This window comes from Neltuma alba, unplaced genomic scaffold (genome assembly GCF_004799145.2).
Source record: "Neltuma alba isolate B1F8T4 unplaced genomic scaffold, ASM479914v2 tig00013153_pilon, whole genome shotgun sequence".
Classification (NCBI taxonomy): domain Eukaryota; kingdom Viridiplantae; phylum Streptophyta; class Magnoliopsida; order Fabales; family Fabaceae; genus Neltuma; species Neltuma alba.
Window position 1 is genome coordinate 51713 of NW_021637465.1, and position 13700 is coordinate 65412.

Here is a 13700-nt window from a genome sequence, read left to right on the forward strand (position 1 = left end):
GAAAAAGGTTAATGCAAGACTAGATTGGTGAACAGTTGGAGTTAAAAATATCAGCAAAATTGTGTTAATACTAAGAAGGGTTAATATAATTTTTGATTCATCATATTTGCTCTTATTTTGATTTTGGTCCCTCAAGTTTCAAATCATAAGTTTTGGTCCTTTAAGTTTTATTTCCTTTAAAACATTGATCCCTGTAATTTAATAAAAACTTGGACCATTTTGCCTTTGAGGGACCAAAATTTATAGTTTGAAATTTAGAGACCCAAACCAAAATGAAGACAAACTTAAAGGATCACAGATTATATTAATCCTACTAAGAAAGATTTATGTTCATATTTACAGATATAAAATTAAGGTTGCCTGTGTTACCCAAAAAAAAAAAGGGGGAAAAAACAAAGTGTGGGTATAGATTCTGAAATGTCCTCTCAACTACAGTATTTATTCCTTCCTTACAATTTAGAGAACAAAAAGAGAATTGCAAAATACTCCATACACCAAAAAAAGTATGGACCAAGCCAACTGATATATGGAGAATCTTTTGAATGTTTTCAAATAATGGTAATAACAACGATTATGATTATTATCTGTTAATTTACTCAATTGAAAAGGGTCTGATATGTGCTTGATGATATCATAATGTGATTTGCGATTATTGTTGGTTTGCCCAATGATGGAGACACGCATTGCCATCACTTTTAAGAACAGGACCATCCAATCACTTATTATTAACACCAAACTGACTCCACTGAGAATCACTAACTTTTCTATCAGATTTATATTACTTTTAAGGATCCAATCAATGAAGAAAAAAATAATCTTGGACGCAGAAAAAGAAAAAAGAAAGATTGAATTTGTTGCCAAGTCTTTAAAAGAGTGGAGTTTAAAACGTGGCGAAGTTTGTGATTCAGATCTGGGACCCCACCACCAGAACGCCAGAACCTACTACCTCAAAAATCACAACCACTATGTTTGGATTTGTGTTTTAGGATCTTAACATAAGATTTCTGTGTTGTTGTTATTAAGAAACAAATTATATTTTACACTTTGTGGCGTCATCTTCGTTAGTTTTACTTGATACTAACATCCCTTACCTTAAAGCTGCAGGCATGCAATTTCTTACTCAAACTACAAACACACGTGAACTCAGATCTCATGCAATCAATCACACTCTGGCCATAATCAAGGATTTAATTAGAGGTTTTAGGTCCTACTTCAATTCTTAAGGGACTATAAAACCATATAACATAATTAAACTATAAACAGGATGACTTAGTTTTTTAATTCAGTAAAATATATGGGGCCCCACCTAATTTACACAAATACATGTTAAAGGTCTTTGACAAATAACTATAACTCAATAGTAGCATGTATCCTTTGAGATTCAGAGTCTCTAAAATTGGTAAAATTGAATGCAAAGGACCAAACTACCAATGTTTTTAATTACATATCATACATGACCCATAAGAGATTTTCTTTTATTGTTGATAAAAATATAAATAGTGTGATTCACTTTAGATTTCGTGTGAACACACCACTTGTAACCTAGTTTTGTTTTGCAATTATTTTCTTTTATTTTAAATGTAAGAGCTAATTAGAGTGCTTAGTTTGATACTAAATGCAAAATTTCAATCCATTTTTCTCTTAAATTTATATTTTTATCTTTAAACTATCCCTATTAATTGTGTATACTTACATGTACATATTAAAAAGAGTTTCTGTTGATGAGCGTAATTTCAATATAAATGATTAATTGGGTATTTGAGGAAAACCAATATACTTTTTTTTTTAATGAATAACAATTAATTTCTTGACTCAACTCCTATATTTAGCAATAAGGGGAGTATAAAGAAAAATGTGGGATGTTAATACTCTGCATTCAACTTCATTGCGTCCAAATTCATTCATGTTATCCATAAAGCTAACCCATCAATTGTTTGGAAAGACATGGAAAAAAATCGAACCAAAGGGGATAAAGAATTAAAGATGATACAGAACAAGTTGGTTAAAACTTAAAAATTAAATGGTAACCTTGATGTCTCCCATTTTTGGACACAGTTCATAGACCGACGTACCAACCATAAGGGGATAAAATTCGTTGGGCAATCAAAATATTAATTTTGGTAAAGTTTCGTGGCTCTTGAATTGTCACTAAATTGTTACAATGAAAACGGCAGAATGTAAATATTTCTCTACAATCACACAGAAAATGAAATTGTATATAACAATTATTTCTTCTTTCACATTAATCTTTTATTTTTCTCATTATATTCTCACAACTGCACAATAACCAAGGGTTCGAATTAAACAAGGAGAGATGTACTTGGAAATTGGGAAAAATGTAGACATATTGTTTTAAGGATTTGAAAACAAACCTACCCATTGAAACAAGAGAAACAACACAAGCTCAAGGATGCAATTTCAAAGAGAAACGATTTCAAAATGGTGAATCATTCTTTGGTTTGTATCATATAACAACCGCTGTAAGAAATGGCACTTTCATGTGATATGCAAGTCACACCCAACAAAGGAAGAGCAGATTGGGACTCTTTCTTTCTTCATTCTTATTTATTTGCAAGCATTCCTTCAAAGGAAATCACCCACTACACCATCCCCTCCTCTCACCCGTTCCCTTTATCACCTTACAAGTGTTTGATCAATTGCTCCAGAGAAACCCCATTATAAATTCAAGAACCCTCACCAACAATTCTCAAGGTTTTCTTTCTCCCTTTTTGTCAATTTCTGTGTTTAGTCATTCATCATATATATCTGTGATCTCATTTTTCATACTTCAGTCAGGTTAACCACATGAAAGAGGAGCTATTAAGACTAGAAGACTGCAATATGTATATGAAAGATAAAGGAAGCTTCTTTGCAGGTATATCAATATTCAGTCTCTCTGGTTTCTGAAGTTTAAGCGCAAGTTAAACTTGCAGGCTGTTGCCAAGTGGTTTCTTGGTTGATTTTTGATGAGCTGAGTTGTGAAAGCTGTAGGCTTAAATGCTCTTTATAACCAAAACTCGGATAGTTGGGAAGCTGATGAATTAACAGACATTCTGTCCTTAAATTTGTCTGCAGATGAATCTTCATGTGCCTCTGAAATTTACCATAAAAAACAAACGGAGCCCAGCTAGTTTTGCATAAAAACTAGAAAAATTCATGCATCTTCCTCGTCTACAAAATTAAAGTAAATCAAAATAACTATGAATAGAAAGTATGATTATTTAAGGAATATTTTCCCTTGAAAATTGGCAGCCATATCTTCGTATTTTTATATAGTTAACGGAATCTATCTATCCATTATAAACATGAGTCGTTAATTTTTTCTTTCTTTTTTGGAAAGACCATACTGCCTGTGAGGGAAGTCAAATTAAGAAATGAGGTCAGAGTGGTCCTGTGGTCGAGTGGGGCAAACATGTGATTCAGGAAAGGCTTTTGTTTGTATTAGGCCTAATGGAAGACGTGGCTGGAAAATATTGCTTTGAACTATGAGAGGAGTGCGGTGGCTCTAAAATTGAGCAGATGCTGCAGAAGCAGCAGAAAATGGTTCTCCTTTTTCTCTCTCACTTTCTTGCGCACTCACACATTGCTAAAGTCTATAGAATAAGTAGCTTATTCAGGTTTCACGGGTTTCCCCTTTTCACCAACTCCAAAGAGTTTAATCATATCATATGTATATTTACACACATATAAAAGACGGCCCTTGGCTATTGGCAATCACATGAAGCTCTTGGCCAACAGTATTGCATGAGTGAACTCTATTTGCTGCAAATTTTAGAAGGTGAATAACTCTTCCAGTCAGGTCATATGCTTCTCTTCCCTTTGTTTAACCATCATCTTTTTCTTAACGCGCCTCTTCACATCAGATGCAGGTATGTCTTTTTAAGATTCTTAGACAGAGATTCTTATCCTTTTCCCTTACATGCCCCACCTAGTGGTTGCTTCCTTGGTTTTGGAGGGAAACGTTTTCCTTTCACATTGCTAGACACAATGGCATGATTGAAGAGTCATTTCATTTGCGGTTGTTAATTAGAACGATCAAACTTGAGCTAATAACTCACGTGACAGTGGTTTTGCTTCTTTTGCTTTTTAAGATGTTCATAATTTCTTAAAAAATTTGACTTCATGATTTTCAAAATTTGTTGATAAATCATCATAAGCTTATAAATTTATATTGATAGTTCTTCTCACTGATTAGTTCGTTATTTAACTAATTTCTTAAGCTTGCATGTATCTTCAATTTGTGAGGTTCCAAACTAAATTTATCACAGATAATTTTCTTATCTTCCAACTGTATTTAATCACCACGATATTTTAAAATAGTCTTGATGTTGTTATACAAAAGTTAACGAAAGAAAGATCAGAGACATGCTTTTGGATCTGATTAACTCATAGTAAGTTTATAACTTTTCCTGATTTTGAGCCATTTTGTAGAGATCAAGAAAGGAATCTTTGTAGCTTTTAAGGGCCTTAAGCAATGACTTAGTGACTCACTAGCTTTTTGTGTCTTTTAATGAGGAATATTGCTATTAGGGTAATCCATATTTGCCTTTTCAATATATATATATATATGTAGTAGTAATAGTAATAATAATACATTTCATTAGCGAGATGGGGAATCTTGATAGCTGAGACACATCTTTTCGTGAATGTACTGCCTAAAATTGCTTGATCCTAGGTCTTCGATTTGCGTGGCCTATGCTTTGGATATTTGTTTGCATTCCCAATCTTCATGGACCCATCAAAATATTTTTGGAATATATTATATATGTAATAATATTGCATAATTAAAGCGATCTAATTTTATATAATTTTTCTACTATTATTTGACCATATTTAAGAGGAAGTCCTCTTAATACAATTTTTTCCCCATTTATAAGGTTCAAAATTTGGACATTATTTAAAAGTAATTGAACCCTTTCCACTTTACCCAACTAACTGCTGGTTCTGATATATAAGGGGGTGTTTGGCATTCTCAAAACCGTGGTTTCAAAAGCACTTTTCCGCAAAACGAGGTAACTTCCTCCACATATTTACTTCGTAATCCGTAAAAGCACTTCTAAAACTATGGTTTGGTTTCTATCCAAACAGCCCTTAAATATCGAACTCTGTGCAATATATGAGCCAAACTCCTCCTAGGACACCAAGTGTCTAAACTCACCATAAAATCAGAGAACATCTTATCTCTTGCTTTGGTTGTATGTATTTGATTTGTTTGGAGGCTTATGGAAGAGTGATCTGGTTGAAGGTGTGGTCCATATTTCATAGAAGTTGGAGTTATTTTGGGAGATAAGGATATGAATGCCACCCTAGCCAACCCCTATAAAGTCTGATTTTGACATTAAACCACATGACAAGGCCAACCAAAGGGCCTATATTCTCTCTCACTCGTCCATTTGTTCCATCTAATCAGAATTAAGGCATTCTTTTTCCACACATTCACTTTAGGAAAGTTAGCAATTTGATGCAATGATTTATATGTTCTATCGTTAGTTTGCAAACTTCAACATCTATATTTATGGTTTGTGAACATATGGAATTAGAGTTGCGTGCGTATTTAAGATTCCTCTGCCTGAAAATTGAGAATGCTTTTATTGATGATTGTGCCACTTGAGCAGCAAAAAGAAAACTGGTGTTATCAGCAATGAATGGATCAGTTAAGACTTGGAGTTAAAGCCATATACATTGCTAGACAAAAAGTGTAATTAAAGAAGCACTTGAATTTAAGCAAACTTTATTTTGATGGAAACCCACTTCACAAAAACTCACCAACCGAATCTATCTTTGAAACATGACCCTCAACTAACAAGTTCACCTTACAAGACACAGCTCTATAATTGAATTCTTATGAAGCTTTTAACACCTTATTGGATTCGTGAAATTAATACCCAGATTTTTTTTTTGGTGAAAATTAATCCTTAGATTTCTTCATACTTGTTTCTCGCTTTTTTATTAATACCGGTTGATTTAAATATATTCTCTTTATGCAAAATATATTTAAATTTACATGAACAATTACATGTTTGTCTCGATCTATGGAAGATTTTTTTCTCAAAATGAATTGGACAATATCTAGTGATTATTTTTCTTTTCTTTTTTAATGTTTAGAACGCCTGATAGAAAACAGGGTCTAATATTTGGGACCCACGAGCACTTTATTCGGCAACGAAATCATCAGTATATTTTATAATTAGTCTTCAAAGCTTTTAGCTTGCGGTCTCTTTAATTTTAAGTCATAAACACTTTATTTTTAAGCCAACGTTTAGGCACACGAGGACAATTTTCCACCGAAATTTGAACAAAGTCGTACAGACCTAATTTTTCTTTAAAAAATAATTCAGCACAATATTTCAAAGAACAAAATCACAAGCACTGTGATCCAAAGATGAAAAGTTTAGTGGGTACTTTGGCCAGTAATATGTACTAAAATATACAAAATCCAAACCAACTAACTGGGAAGTCCCAAATTTTATTTTATTTTTCTTCTGAGAACGCTTGCTTTTTTAAACACCTTAGCTATAAGTGTCAGTTTTTATTAACAAAAACTAATCCTAGTTGTAGACAGGCATATGCTAATGCATTTTGTATTCTAAGTGTACGAAGGGACGGACAGAGACAAGGACAACGACTAGGATCATGCATTACAGGACAAAGCAACAAATGGAATTTCTTTTTCTTTCTCACCACTTTTATCTGGCATCTAGTTCGCAACCTGGACCTGGGTTGGTAAATATGTCCTTAGCTCGTCAACTTGGGTTCACTTGCTTGGTCGTGAGGTGGCCAAGATAAAGCAGAGCATGTGACCCTCCTAGGTCGAAGGATTGGTTTTCGAGAGTTGTAATTGAATTGCGAAGAAGAAGAAGAAGAAGAAGAAGAAGAGAAGAAGAAGAAGAAGAAGAATCAAAGCTAATTATTGCGTGAATGCCTGTGGGTCATTAAGGTGGCTGTCAATGGCCACCCTATATTATAATTGATACTGTCTCATCCTCAAAGTCTCACCCTTTTCTCACACACACACACGGGCGTCAGCATATATACTCTGTCTTTTCCTTCAGAAAAGAACATCCTTTTTCACAAAGGCAAAAGTTTTCGGCTTTATAACTTGTTCTGCTGCCAAATTGTGATCATTTTTGTCCTACTTGCAGACCCCATTTTGACAATAAGAGTTATGAAGCAAGTGACGCCGCCGCCGACACCACCGCAGCCACTTCCGACGACAAACTCAACAGCTAGAAGTGTATGCAAGCCTATTGACACGTCCCAGCAGAGCCTAACGCCTTCTCGTTTGAGAGCACCTTCTAAGGTCAAAGATTCTCCAAATCACCAGAGACTGTCAATGGGTTATCATCTTCACCTTCATCATCATCACCATCACCATCATCATCAAGAGCAAAGTCAGTACCTCCAGACATGAAGAACAATTCCAAGGCTAAGAGGGCTCTTCTGCTCAACAAGCCAAAATCTGGTGAGGTAGCTGTGGGATCTCAAAAGGCTAAGGAAACCGAAGAGGCCAAAGTTGTGACGGCTCGTTTTGTGAATCGCCCTGCAGTGGAGCAATTTGCTCGGCCCCGACGACGGGCGGGGGATTTTAGTTTGAGAAAGAATGAAGACGACCCGACTGGGAAGAAGGCATTGCTGGAGAAACTTGATTTGAGCGAAAACTTGATCAAGAATTTGGAGTCTGAGGTGGTGGCCTTGAAGGCTGAATTGGATGAGGTTAAGAGCTTGAACGTTGAATTGGAGTCTCAGAACAGGAAGCTGACCGAAAATCTCGCTGCTGCTGAGGCAAAGTTAGTTGCGGCTAGCACCCGTGAAAAGGTGATAGTCAAATTTTTTGTGGTTCTGTTATACCTTGCTTCAACTATAGGATTCGTCTCAATCTCTCTTTCTTCTTTTTCCCGCCCATAAATTATTAACTACAATTATGCCTTATATTTCCAAGTTTTGCCCCATTTTTCGTGATCATTTACCACTGTTCGATTGGGCCTTCGACGTCATGAGTTTAAGAGGAAAATGAGACTGATTATATGCTTTATAGTTTTATATAATACCTAGTTTAATTACCAGCTTATTGAGAGATTATTCTGATTTTCGTCTTGGATGAAGGAGACAAGTGGAGAGCACCAGAGTACCAAATTTAAAGACATACAAAGACTCATCGCTGACAAATTGGAGCGGTCGAAGGTTAAAAAGGTTGATACTGTTGAATCAGTTTTTGTTAAAGCACCGATTCCAGTGCCAGCATCCGGATGTGTTATTCCTAAAGCTGCAAGTGTCGGAAGAAAACCTCCACCTAGGCCATGTCTTGCACCGCCTCCTCCGCCACCTCTACCACCTCCAATCCCATCCAGGCCTCCAGCAAAAGCATCTATCACCCAAAAGGCCCCTGTACTTGTTGACTTGTATAATGCTTTAAAGAAGCAAGAAGTGAAGAAAAATCCAAGAGGATTAGGGAACTTCCATAAACCAGTAGCTATAAGTGCACACAGTAGCATTGTTGGAGAAATTCAAAACCGTTCAGCACATCTCTTAGCAGTAAGCATTTTTGTGTTGAAAATCAACTTTTGGATATGCTCCTGTTGTCTAATAACTTCAGAGTATGTTGCACTAATGGCTGGCAATCTTATCTAGATAAGGACAGACATTGAAACAAAAGGAGAATTCATTAATGACCTTATAAAGAAGGTGGTAGATGCAGCATACTCAGATATAGAAGATGTCCTGAAGTTTGTAGATTGGCTTGATGGCCAACTCTCATCATTGGTAAGTTTTTGATGAAATCTATTGATTTGTTTGGCCAGTTTCTCAAATCTGAAAAATATTTTCCTGAAGAATGGAAATAGTAAATGAGACATAGTCACAAGACTTGTAGAAAGACATTGATTTTATATTGATGTTGTGGACCTCGAGCTCAGTTGGTATGATAGAAGTTGTCATCACTGGCTGCTAATTCTATCTTCTACAGGCCGATGAGCAAGCGGTCTTGAAGCATTTTAACTGGCCAGAGAGGAAAGCTGATGCCTTGCGAGAAGCTGCAGTTGAATATCGTGACCTTAAGTTGTTAGAACAGGAGATTTCCTCGTTCAAGGATGATCCTGACATTCCTTGTGGAGCTGCCTTAAAAAAGATGGCCAGCTTATTAGACAAGTAAAAAATATATCAAGACAACTTATTTATATATTAGTTCAAAACGTGCCAGAATTATGAATGATGATGCTATTTTTGTCCTCGTTCACGTCTCCTTTTGGTAGGTCTGAGCGGAGCATACAGAAGCTAATCAACTGCGAAATTCTGTCATGCGATCATATCACGACTTGAAAATTCCAACAGCTTGGATGCTTGACTCGGGAATTATGTCAAAGGTATATAGTTTTGTGTTTATACTCTGCATACGAGAACCATAATGAAACTTTGCTTTTTGGCTTGTGACTAACGCTACATTTATATAAAATTACGTTATCAATAGTTGTTAATTATGTTTCTGTCATCAATAGTTATCAACTTTTTAATAAGCCCGCGTCTAAAAATTACGTTAAAGGATTTATGCCTTTCCTGTCCCGTCATCACAATCCTATTTCTTTACTCATGCTGTCCAGTTGTATTGATGTAGTTGAGTTGATTGGCACCATACCACGTTTTTGCAGATAAAAGAAGACACATCCATGACTCTGGTAAAGATGTACATGAAAAGAGTGACAATGGAGCTTGAATCCATTCGGAACTCAGACAGAGAATCTAGTCAAGAATCTCTTCTGCTTCAGGGTGTGCATTTTGCATATAGGGCACATCAGGTAATTCTTTTGGTGCAAATCTCCAGACATGTCACTGCATTAATATTTTTGATTGAAACTTGTGGACACCCGTAACTCAATTCTTACCATCAAGTTCTCCTGTATGTTTTCTGCAGTTTGCTGGAGGTTTGGACTCAGAAACATTGTGTGCCTTTGAAGAAATAAGGCAACGTGTCCCGGACACCTAGCAGGATCTCGAGAACTTTTAGCCGGCATACCATCATCCTGAGAAGCCACTGATTTTGGGGACCTAATGGTTAGAAGAAATAGCTGTTAAGCATTCATTATTCTTTTCCTTATGATGTCCAGAGGCCAATGGTTGCAAGCACAGTATCAAGTATCAACCTTTCTGAAGAAATACGGAGGAACATGAAGAGGTTTTGAAGAGAGAGCGTTCCATAATGTAGTAGCTGAGTAAGTGAAATGGCTAATCTTCTGTCAATAGTGTCAATGGCGTAGTCATATGTAGTTCATATCTATCTATTTCTGTAAAGAAAAGCCGTGCCGTGTTTAGGCACATCTCTTAATGTTTACTGAGCTCTACTATAATAATTGACCTGCATGTTTAATGCATCCTTATATTTTGTGTTTATTTGATTTTATAAACGATTGCTAAATGTTTTTATTGAATATAGATTATGTTTATGAAAGCTGATTGTCAGATTCAATTTCATTGCATTTAGTTAATTCAGCCAAAGGGAGCAACAAAAGAGGCTAATTCTATACTTTGGTAAATAATATTAAAAAGCACCATCCAAAAGTGTAGTACTATCTCCGGTCATAAATATAAGAATTAGATCTTATTTTTAAGACCGGATGTAACGATATTTAGTTACATGACATGATGAATTTTTGCAGGGCCCTTGATACCAATCAATCCACAGTCCTGGTGAACAGATGAACATATGTATAACAATAAATTACTACTAAAAATCTCTTATTACTGGGTTCACTAACGCTTCTTGTGTAGGTTTCTTTTGATAGCCAAATATGATGCTTTGGTTGGGAGCATATTTGTTCTGAAATTTTGATTCTTTTCCATCAAGAGAAACTTTATTTCCTTTGCACGATGTTTGCAAGCTCAATAATGATGAATGGTGTGTTCAATTATAAGGTGTTAAAATATTTGAGGTCCACTCCATTTATAGCTCTGTGTTCTCGCTTTCAATTCCAACTAATCCCTCAAACATGCCACCATGAGCTGTAAGTTAGGTTGACTCTGTATTAACGCTTGAATTCCTGAAATGTCTCATGAAACCAAAAATATATTATAAATATTTAGTTCATATAACTTAAATAAATTAAATGATTTTTTTAAGCTAAATAATGCATTACTTTTTTATTTGAAAAATATTATTGAGTTAAAATGCAATTTCAGTCTCTCAACACCATTGAAAGAAGACAAGAAAGCATTAACTAACATTACTGGTGAGAGTTTTATCATACTCACATATACATATACTATGTAAGTCATTGAAATTATTTTTTTTATTTTTTTGGCCAAAATGTTATTATTTTTTTAAGTTCTTCATTATCAATCCTAAACAAATTCATCATGATTATTGCTACATTTAGGACCGTCAATGAATCTAATGTAAAAATATAAATATAAAATATAATTGAAATAAATATAAAATTTTAACAAATTATATTATTTAAGATATGATACATATGTTCTACTCATCCTAAAAATAACTGGAAAGTAATATTTCAATTAATATCATTTATAGCTTATAAATAATATTTGAATTTTCGACCATCAAAATAAGAATTTGGATGAAAGGGGCAATACCGCAATAATAATGTGCGAATGACACGTCCAAGAAGCACAGCAACGCAACGGCAGCCTAAGTGTCGTAACGTGGGTAAATTTGTCACCGTCCGATATTAAGGCTACATCGAACGGACTATATTGATCTTGTTCGTGTGTTTGGAAGAAGAAAAAGCGTGGGAAACATAAAACGGTCAGCCGCCTCCAGGCGCGAAGGTAGAGAGACTGCCACGTCACCATTAAACAAATCTCAACCGTCCACCGTGGCATTCCTTTGAATCCCGATGAATTCCTCCCTTAAACGTGAGAAACAGAGGGGTTCGCTAGAGAAGAAAACTGAAAAAGGCGCATTCCAACTTTGATTCTAAGGCTATGGAGGTCTCCGGCACCGTTCTCCAGCGAATCACCAACATCTACGGTGCCGGAATCGATAACCTGTCTTCTCCTCGGCGTTTAGCGTCCGGCGGGTCGGTGGATGTGGGTGGTGATGGTTCTCGTTTTAATGGGCGCGTTCGGGGTATTAGGGTTTCGGTGAGGGCTATCGGATTCTGGATTCTCTGACAATGGGCATCTCCAGTATTACAAGGCGTCGACGCCCAGGTGCGGTGTTTAGGGACAAGCAACAGGGTTCGGCAGTTCTGACAGCTAAGAAAGATGAAACTGCTCAAGGGATGTCTAAGGGCTTGTTGATGGCCTCTGAATTGGGGTTCTATTTGGATACGGAAAAGCTTAATTTGTTGGGGGAAGTTCCGGGCAAGCTAACCTCGGTGAGTCTCGTGTTTTTATTCTTGTACTTGACATAATTCGGTCGCTCTGTGGTGACGTTACTTCATTTTTTGGGTGCAATATGTTGTGTTTTTTGGCATGCTGAAGTGTAATCTTACAAAATTACTTACCTGTCTAAGAGATGAGTAAAGCTGGATTCAAAAGTCCCTTTTTTTTTTGGGGGGGGTGTTTGGAGGGCAATAGGTTCATGAGTAGTTAATACTTTGTCTCGGAAAACAGTTAAAAAAAATTATTAGATTGTTTGAACTTCAAAACATGTACGTTGAATGGATTGTGTAAATCCCTGCATTCTATTTTGTTGTAAGTGGTAGATGGGGCTCAGCTCCCCATGGGTGTCATGCTCTTATTTGTTCTTTCCTGTACACAGGACGCTGCTGAGGTTTTACTGAAACAACTAGAACAATTAAAAGCGGAGAAGAAGGAAATGAAGAGAGTAAAGAAACAAGAGAAAGCCAAGCTAAAAGCCGCTAGGATGAAAACTGCACCTGATTGTGAATCTTCATCTTCGTCTTCATCTGAATCAAGTGACAGCGACCGTGGGGAGATGGTTGATATGCGCAGCCTTAGAGCAAGTACCGCCCTTGCCTCAGCAACCGTAGATCAATTACAGTCACCTGTTCAGGAGGCTGCTGTGCTTTCCCCACCTAGCTCTTTGCCTCAAGGAAGGACTACCAATGAGAACCCTTTTGAGCTTGGTGCATACTCTAGTGATACTAGTATTAGCAGCATCAATGTTGGCTCTAAATTTGATAATGTAGCTACTACCACTGCACCTCAAAAGAGGATTGAAGTCTGCATGGGTAACAAGTGCAAAAAATCAGGAGCTCCTGCATTGCTTCAAGAATTTGAGAGGGTTGTGGGCACTGAAGGTGCTGTTGTAGGTTGCAAGTGCATGGGGAAGTGCAAAACTGGTCCCAATGTGAGGGTTCAAAATTCTGTTGGTGAAGGTCTCACTGAGGGATTAAATAATGATTCTGTCAAGATTCCTGCCAATCCCCTGTTCATTGGTGTTTCTTTGGAGGACGTGGATGCTATCGTGGCTAGTCTCTTTGGGGACAATCAGAGTGATCCAAGTTCTGATGCTGCTGCTGCTCCTTGACGATGGGTTTGAGATGTCTAAATAGGTTCCATGGCCTTGTAGCCTAATAGTATGAATATTTTTTATTTGCTGGAGGTCGTGTGGTTGATCCTACTTTTGCCCTGTGCATTTGGATTAGTCAGGTAATCATGGGAGGCTGGGAGCCTGTTGTAGCCACAGGTCTGATAATTTTCGAAATTGTAAATATTTACATCACACTAGTTACACAAATGCCTGGTTGTTTTGGTTTGTTATGCTTCCTCCGATTTGTATTATA

General features: G+C 36.5%; 1 protein-coding gene and 1 pseudogene across 1 annotated transcript; both read left to right on the plus strand.

Moving 5' to 3' along the window:
* The first annotated feature begins 2622 nt into the window (after positions 1-2622).
* Positions 2623-10438, plus strand: LOC114734882 (uncharacterized; annotated as a pseudogene).
* Positions 10439-11875: 1437 nt separating this feature from the next.
* LOC114734885 (diacylglycerol O-acyltransferase 3-like) lies at positions 11876-13654 on the plus strand. The gene is made up of 3 exons (XM_028922532.1): positions 11876-12104; positions 12137-12326; positions 12713-13654. The coding sequence occupies exons 1-3, from the start codon at positions 11932-11934 to the stop codon at positions 13442-13444; spliced, it is 1095 nt and encodes a 364-aa protein (XP_028778365.1). The 5' UTR covers positions 11876-11931; the 3' UTR covers positions 13445-13654.
* Positions 13655-13700: the final 46 nt, after the last annotated feature.

Bases quoted from the DNA above. Each gene is read 5' to 3' on its own strand.
- LOC114734885 (XM_028922532.1), top strand. From the start codon at position 11,932: ATGGAGGTCTCCGGCACCGTTCTCCAGCGAATCACCAACATCTACGGT. The intron at 12,105-12,136 runs ATTCTGGATTCT...GGGCATCTCCAG, and splicing joins GTTTCGGTGAGGGCTATCGG to TATTACAAGGCGTCGACGCC. The intron at 12,327-12,712 runs GTGAGTCTCGTG...TCCTGTACACAG, and splicing joins TTCCGGGCAAGCTAACCTCG to GACGCTGCTGAGGTTTTACT.